This window comes from Choristoneura fumiferana, chromosome 23 (assembly GCF_025370935.1).
Source record: "Choristoneura fumiferana chromosome 23, NRCan_CFum_1, whole genome shotgun sequence".
Lineage (NCBI taxonomy): Eukaryota > Metazoa > Arthropoda > Insecta > Lepidoptera > Tortricidae > Choristoneura > Choristoneura fumiferana.
In genome coordinates, this window is record NC_133494.1 from 5,120,213 (window position 1) to 5,128,554 (window position 8,342).

Consider the following 8,342-nt stretch of genomic DNA (forward strand, 5'->3'; position numbering starts at 1 on the left):
TGCATCGCTGCTTCCCGTTGCATACTTTTGCAGAGTGGTTAAATTTGAAGCAGCGATAGCACTGCTGTAAGGGTGGGACATAGTCAAATACTCTGTAGGAAAACAGATCGTATTGCACACTATCTGGCAATGTATTTGACAGGAATGTAATACTCACTGTCTGTAGAGGTACCCTATTCTGACCGACTTTTTTAGTAAAGCGCCGTACCGCGACGATGTCGAAGCTGGAAGACAGTTTACTGTACAACTCCTTATTGGAAATGTTTTGTGGTACATACCGTATTATGCCCGTTCGTTCTATTTGCGCAGCCGGGATATAAGCTTTCATGTTATATTTTTCCATGAATTTGGTATTGTTTAAAAAGTTGTTCGCCGTATTATACTGCTTGAAGATCGCTGTTATTTTATTCGCATTTATTCTGCGAATGGCCACCACACCTTTCACCTCCGCAGCAAAAATATGGTTCAGGTAAATTGGACTTTTGTTACCTAGCTTTTCCTTATTGTCCTTGCTCTCAATGAACACTTTAAATTCGACATTTAACGAATTTTCGGGATACAACCTTTTATAATTAGGCTTTAGATAGGGTAAATACAAATCATCCTCGTTGGAGCCTTCTCCATTCTCCTCGGGCACTGATGCCCTTTTCCTGGCCTTGATAACTGGAGGGCTATCGCCTCCTCCTTCGTCACCAATCATGTTTAGAAACGTTTTGAACACTTTTCATAACTTTTCAGCTGATAAAATCAAGATAGATCGCAAAAACAACTTAAATAAAACTCAGAGCGCGCGCTTCGTTTAAGAGTTCCCGCCAGAATCTATGTCAAAACTATGAAACGTCATGTTCCGAACTGTTCAAGCTATATTTAAATCTGCCAAAAATTATGTACATAACATATAGTTATTTTCCCGAAGGCACAAGAAGTCTATTTTTACCGGTGCACGTTAGACAACATAATACCTATCTTTATTCGTTGTCCATTATCCATAGCTTTAGCTTTTCTTAATTGCTTAGTTTGGGCCTATGATAATTATTTATTGCTTTTCACTTCGAATGAGAGAAAATTAAAATAGCGACAGTGGTTGGACATACAAATGTTTACTTACTATACTATATGTTTAGTATCATTTATTTTGTTGTCGCCTAGATCCAACTACTACTACCTACTAGACAAATTCCGTACCTCAGCATTGCTGAGCTGCCAGCCCTTTCGGCTAGCTTTAGTAGACCTTAATTAAACATTAATTATAAGTACCTGATGTATGCTACCTACAAGTTTGTCGATTAAACTTTTTCTTTCTTTCTTTCTTTCTAATAAGACTAATAAGGTAGGTAACTTACTCTGTAGGTACTCTTACTCATATAACATAGTAAAAGGCAATTCCAGATGCCAATTTTACAATTATTCGTAGCACAATCACTCCGTGAGAGTAATCAGCATTTCAGACCGACATACCGATTAAGTAGTTTGTTTTTATCGTCTCAACGACATCTCAACCAACTCTGGGGCCTGGGCCACTTTACGAGTAGGTGGGCATTTATTTATTTATTAGGCAAAAAAAACAAAACTATAAGATCTTATTCTAGCTCTTAGCTTAATAATGCACCTTGTACCTTGGGTGTATACCTATAACTACACACACACATTTAGGAGGTCGTTACCTCTTATAGTGCTCAGGTGTACCTACCTACCATAAAAAATATTGGTCAAACGAGGATCTAGTTAGATACCTAGTACCTATCGCTTATTCCAACTTTAATTTTTCTCCCTCCCGACTTTATAAAGAAATTGTAAAGTTTAATAAAAAGAAAATATAATTTGGACGTAGTTATGCAAACAGGAACCAACCCACAGCTCCCCCCAAAGTTTAGATAGTACTTATGCATTTGAAAGAACACTCAATGATAGGTATATTTTGATAATTTTCAAAGTCATCTGAAGTGCAGAGATTGGGTATTGAAATAAAAAGCAAAAAAAAAAACAATTTTACAGAGCTTTATTAAGTAAGTACCTACTTTAGTAACATAAACAATCATTTCAATGGTCAAAAATATTTTTAATAAATTTAGGGACAGTCAACGTCGTAAATAAGTGATCACTTTTGTACCTTGTCACTTTAACGTCATGTTTGAAAAGCCATACGAAATTGTATAACGTCTGAAAGCGACATAAGGTACAGAAATGATCACTTATTTATGACGTTGACTGTACCTAGGTATAGCTTATCATTTGGGATGTATGAAAAATAAACCAGTGTTAATACTGTAAGAGTAATGTTTGAAATTTAATATAGGTACGATAGCTATTTAAATTTTTCACTTTTTCTTGTTCGTTTACGACAAAATCGTTGGTACCAAATGGCTTTTTCAAGATAATAATTATAAAACAGTCCCTTACTACCTAGTTAGTAGGTAGACTAGTTACCTACCTAGATACCTAAGTGGTATCTACTCAATTTTATCACGTCATAAAATAAAATAACGCAATTCTAATAATGTTGGTAGCGTGAAACAATAATGTACCTACTAATAGACACATTAAATATTTCAGGAAACTTCAGAAAGCTTGGTTGTAGAAATTGTGTTTGAAACCCATAAATTATGTTGTAAAGAATGGATTCTTCGAAGTAGCTGCATTACCCAGTCTTAACGTCGTTGGCGATCTGGGCTGAAAAATGTAAGAGGTGAAGAACATAAATATGAATATGTATTCTGTAGGTAGGAATCTTTTCGCAGCAAATGTGATAAATCCATACATCTGCCAAATAATTAATTAATCGATAAATTAATTCTGAAAAGGTTTCCTTCTGGTGCGTGATACAGTTTCCGACTGAACATAACTCGTACACTTGAAAATATGAAATAAATATTTTTTAAGTAATTTGTGGTCTGCAGGCCTGACATAGGTACGAATAAGAGAGGAAACGTGGTGAGCTTTATCTTCGCGACTAAATCTAGCGTAGGCACCTACGTACCTATATGTAGGTACTTGTATGTGGTTCTCCTTGCTGTATATTATGTAGGATCAGTTGCAGAGTAAAAGCTACCCTCAGGTACGGTAGTACTGTTAGTTATTTTGTGCCTCAGGCGTGTTTGTACCGCCATTAAAGGGCACTACTTAGTTGTTAAAGAGTTCATATTCATATACGCACAGGATGATTCCAATCTCACCGTCGTCCCAAATGTCGATGTGGTGGTTAGAGAGTCCGTGGTGGTGTCATATTCGGAGACCGAGGATATTACGATTATGGGTCCACCAGTTCCCATCAATTTGTCCAGCAATTTACTTTCTGTTTGCTCCTCTACGCCGGCTCTGAATGAATCATCGAAAACCGTTACTATCGGCTACATTCTACTTTTATAGCTATAATTTAGGGCTAGGTGTTCTAAAGTGAATAGGCTATTCCAATGGCATGTTGTGAGTCAATTCCAGGATAAGCAGATGCTACTCGTAGTATGAGGTTTATTGCTGAGCGGCCCGTCTGGCAGCTCGCCCTCTCCGAAAAAAAAAAACCAGCATGAGCTCAGGGGTCTGAAATTTCATGCCACTGGGGGGGGGGGGGCTACAATAGAAATCTCTCGCCAGGCAGAGTTGTGCGGCCGAGTTGAGAAACTTCGATGGTGCGATGTAGGATTTGGAGTTTCTATATTTGCTCACAAGATGGTGCTAGGAGTCGCTACACTGTGTAAGTGATGGTAAGCCATCGGGTGGGATAGGTGGAGGGGTCAATTACTCGCCAGTTTTAAATGAAAAAAGTATGAGTCTATGATGTCTGAAGCTAGACTATTATAATACCTATGCATCAAATACTTGTTTTATGATAACCTGGCGTACTCATATTGGATAAACTTGTTCTCAATGACCCTGGCTGGGGCCGGACGGCGTGAAGAATGCAGGCTGCAGAAGAAGTAGTTCATGACGTTCATCACCAAAGCAGCAATGAACATTAGCATCATGATACGAAAGGTATTGGTATTCATCATGCTTAGATAAGCAATTTGAGAGTTAAAACCTAAATTATCACTAAGCACTACTTATCTAACTATTTCTATAATATTATCACGAATCATGTATTCATGACAATGATGTGACATTTACGTCATAATCTTTGGAGGTAAAAATAAAAGAAGAAAGCACTTTTTTAAACTTACCATAGGTACTAATACTTTTTGACTTGCCTTCTTATTGCCTAAAAAAGCCACAGAGTGGTATCTTACCATTCTCGTTTAAAAAAATCTACAATTTCTACGGGTGCTTGCTACTGTTTCTCGAAGAACATAACCTTTTTAGACATTTCCTTGACAATAAAAACAATAAACGTATTTTTGGTAACTTTGGCAATCACACGTGAGATGGAATATCATTTTGGCATGCACAAGTGTATACGTCCGGTTAATTTTTTTTTACCAAATTTTTGATTAATTATGCCGAAATATTATAGGTTTAGAGCTACTACGCCACCCCGCAAGGCAAATTCACTGGAGGATAAGGATAAAGAAAGAGACTTTTTTAGGTAAGTACTTAGTGGAAAAGTAGGTGAAACATGATGACGTCTTGATGAGGTGACCAACAGTACAATACAGTACTTACCAAGTACTTACCTTGATTTTGTTTTGTCTAGGTAAAGTTGTTAGCCTAACAAAGATACTAAACAATTTCTCATACTAAATACACAGAAAGTGAATACTTTCTTATGTTAGGAAACCGAATTGTCTTGACTGACACTGAGAAATACATATGAAACCTATTAGAAAGCCATTACTATAAAAAATTCATGACTATTTCCTACTTATTAAGAGCCGCGGTGGCCTAGTAGTTTGACTTATCGCCTCTCAAGCAGGTGGTCGTGGGTTCGAGCCCAGGATCACATCTCTGAGTTTTTCGAAATTTATGTGCGAAATTAAATTACTTTTGAAATTAACCTCGAGCTTTACGACGAAGGGATCGTGAGGAAACCTGCACACACCGGTAAAAAAAGTAACGATGTATGTGAAAGTCCCGCAGGTGTCCGTTCATTAGACAGACACTGTAAGCCTCCGCTATGTCACGCACGGGTGTACGCCGGTTGTTTCATAAAAAAAAAATGAAAATGAAAAAGTTTATTGTTTATCATAAGTACTTGTACTATTAACCTGTGTATTAACTTATTCTGTGTCATAAGGTAGGTTAACAATGAATGAAGGTTGGGGCCACCTTAAGTTTTCTAGGATTTCATGTCATCTAATAGAGCAGCGAGCGCTCTGTGAAGCGGTATGGCTTTGCTCTATTGAAACCTATGGAAACAAGAGGCTCTAAGACCAGCGCTGACTAACATAGTACAGCCGCCATCAGAATTTGGGATCGTCCAAGAATAGAGTGCGTGCCGATATTTTTGATCATCTTGGCCGCTCCGAAATATCTGATGGCGACTGTACCAACCAAAACCAAAGCAAACTTAACCAAATAATTATCTCCCTAGGAACGAGAGGTCACACGAAAGGGACCTCACTCCAGCACAGTTGTGGTATCTACGCCGCACCGCGTGGCGGGAGGCACCTCTGGAGCCGCTGGGCCGCACCACACGGGCCCTCCCAGCCAAGTCCCTCAGCGCAGCCGCTGTCGCGCGTCTTACCGCTGCCGCCGCCGCTGGCCAACCAATCTTCGTCGTCAAGCTACGATCGAAAATCGTCACACAATACTTTTAATGATGCTTCAATTGTTCCCTGTCGGCATTTATTCCGAATTTCTGCTATGTACCGGACTTTCCTCAGTATTTCGATCTCTGGTTTTCTAGGATAGCGGTGCCGTCATATAGTGGTCGTAATACAGCGGTAAGAACGTTGTCTATGTAAACAACGGTGTCAAGTACCGCTCTGTACGAAACGCGCCTATTTATTTACACACAGACAACGTTAGAGTGACGTCATTCACCGCTGTATTACGGCCGCTATTAAACAGCACCGTTAACCTAGGTAACCTGAGCTTATCGTTCACTCGACTCGCATTTATTACCTTAGAAAACACTCTTAGTGGTTCATCGCAATACAGCAACGTTATATTATGAACTCACGCAGCAGCGTGCAATTCACATTTAATTAGCGTTCATTTAATATGAACTTTTTTATGCGTTTAATAGGCATTGGGTGAATGCCAGCAAAAGGCTTTAGGCGTTCAATATACAGGATGCGTTTGTGGAGCCACACTAAGTGTTTATCGCGGAATTTTGGAAATAAATGGGAAAGTTGCGAATAAAATAATACAAGAAGCGAGCCGGAGAGCGCTGGTCTAAGTAGGTACCACTTATTAAACTGGCAATTTAATAACTAGGTACCTTCTTCGTAAGGCTTCGTCTAGGTTCTTATTCGTAATAATTATTACTCGTAGCCAGCAGTTAAATGCTTGCTTTTACACACACATTTTTGTCTCAATTTGTGCTTCAAAAAGTTCTCGAAAATAATGTTTTTTTTTTCGTATCCGTATAACGCGAGTGATTGAAATAAGTAGGAACTTTAAACTGCTGCTTAACGCATTCTCGATCTGCAATCAACGCGTTAGGTTATGTAGCCACTCCACACAAAAAATAAAACGGAGCGGATAAGTAAATAATATAATGTAACGCGTGCTTACCATAATTTATAGCAACAAATGGTTTCCTTATCGCATGCACTGCTGGCAACGAATGAGTTTTGGATACTTTAAAGATTTTGCCACATCTGTAAAACTCCAAGGCCGGGTGCAGATGCGTTAAAAAGTTATTTTAAATTTTGCTTTTAGTGTTAAAGTACAGATATTTATTAACGAATGTTGTTACAAGGTATCTAGGTACCTTTAAAATCGTAGTGCTGAAGTAGTTTTCGTGATAGTAAATTTATGGAGTTGTTTGATGTTGAGTTTTTGTCGATAATACTTACCTGTAATTTGGGACGTGTAATAAAATTATTAAAATAGAAGCAGTTCTTTCATTAACCCATTGACATGGAAATTCAACCTTATTTTTTTAGTTATAAGTTACAATATCCATTTTAATTAATCAAAATACTACTATTTAAAATATCCTTTGTCAAGTATGTATTCGATAGCTGCTTTTGATTCTGTGGTAGAGTTCAAAAAATTAAATGGGCGGTTGGATGACTATTATAAGAAAGAATGTAGCTCTTATGTAGGTACGGTCAAAAGCATAAATACAGTAGAACTCGCTTAATACAATCACGTTTAATACGATTTCCCGCATAATACGCCATTTTATGCCGGTCCCTGCAATTTTAGGCCTGTTTTCATACATTTTTTCACGGTTAATACGACTCGCGTCCCGCTTAATTCGCCATCTAAAATTATATTATTATTATATTACCCACTTTGCATCGTCGTTCAATGTTACCAACGTATTGGGTGAAAAAAATTGGGTCTAACCATGTCGTACTAATATTACGCAATATTACACGATTCTGGCGACACCTCCTGTATAGTATTAGTATAGTATTTATTTATTTGCCAGAATTATGGTACATGAAGATGATAGTACAAAAAATATAAATACAGAGCAGCACAATTCACCATTAATAGGCATGCAAAAATTTAGATAAGTTTATAGCCCTGATTAAGCGATCGGCCGGAGCGGAAGCCGTGGTGGCCTAGTGGAAGCCGTGGTGGCCTAGTGGAAGCCGTGGTGGCCTAGTGGAAGCCGTGGTGGCCTAGTGGAAGCCGTGGTGGCCTAGTGGTTTGACCTATCGCCTCTCAAGCAGAGGGTCGTGGGTTCGAACCCCGGCTCGCACCTCTGAGTTTTTCGAAATTCATGACCGGAATTACATTTGAAATTTACCACAAGTTTTGCGGTGAAGGAAAACATCGTGAGGAAACCTGCACAAACCTGCGAAGCGATTCAATGGTGCGTGCGAAGTTCCCAATCCGCACTGGGCCCGCGTGGGAACTATGGCCCAAGCCCTCTTGTTCTGAGAGGAGGCCTGTGCCCAGCAGTGGGACGTATATAGGCTGGGATGAAGCGATCGGCTAATTGGTTCGTACGGTAAATAAAGGACTTTAATTAATGATCATGACCCACCATGGAACCTTTTCAAAGGAAAAGTCATTACGATTTCCATTGTTAATTAATGCAATGTCACTATGACGTTTACTGTGAAATGGTTCCATGGTGGCTCATGGATTAAAGTCCTTGACCATACCCACCTACACTTAGATTTGATTTGTTTTGATTTTCAGTTGTTGCGAATTATACAATTCTTATCTTAATTCGTGTTAGCGTTAATTCAATGATGTCAAAAATAAATAAAAAAACAATCACTGCAAGAAAAAGTACCATAATATATGTTTACGATGAAAAATCACAAACAACGTTTTTTTTC

The 8,342-nt window shown here is 38.5% G+C and overlaps 1 protein-coding gene and 1 long non-coding RNA gene across 4 annotated transcripts; one reads left to right on the forward strand and one right to left on the reverse strand.

Moving 5' to 3' along the window:
* Positions 1-2,000: 2,000 nt before the first annotated feature.
* On the reverse strand, positions 2,001-4,100 carry LOC141440801 (uncharacterized). Of its 3 annotated transcripts, none has more exons than XM_074105346.1 (3): positions 3,838-4,100; positions 3,174-3,315; positions 2,001-2,670 (listed from the first exon to the last, which is right to left on the reverse strand). In XM_074105346.1, exons 1-3 carry the CDS (start codon positions 3,984-3,986, stop codon positions 2,602-2,604), a joined length of 360 nt encoding a protein of 119 aa, XP_073961447.1. In that variant the 5' UTR covers positions 3,987-4,100; the 3' UTR covers positions 2,001-2,601. The 3 variants fall into 3 exon arrangements, with proteins under 3 accessions (XP_073961447.1, XP_073961446.1, XP_073961448.1); XM_074105345.1 differs by having other exon boundaries at positions 3,829-4,100; XM_074105347.1 differs by having other exon boundaries at positions 3,155-3,315; positions 3,829-4,100.
* A 241-nt stretch (positions 4,101-4,341) lies between these two features.
* LOC141440802 (uncharacterized) lies at positions 4,342-5,576 on the forward strand. Its single transcript, XR_012452752.1, has 2 exons — positions 4,342-4,516; positions 5,462-5,576. It is a non-coding gene; the product is annotated as an uncharacterized lncRNA (long non-coding RNA).
* The last annotated feature ends 2,766 nt before the right edge of the window (positions 5,577-8,342 follow it).

Bases quoted from the DNA above. Each gene is read 5' to 3' on its own strand.
- LOC141440801 (XM_074105345.1), bottom strand. From the start codon at position 3,986: ATGATGAATACCAATACCTTTCGTATCATGATGCTAATGTTCATTGCT. The intron at 3,316-3,828 runs GTTATCATAAAA...TGATTCATTCAG, and splicing joins ATCCAATATGAGTACGCCAG to AGCCGGCGTAGAGGAGCAAA. The intron at 2,671-3,173 runs GTGAGATTGGAA...TACATTTTTCAG, and splicing joins CATCGACATTTGGGACGACG to CCCAGATCGCCAACGACGTT.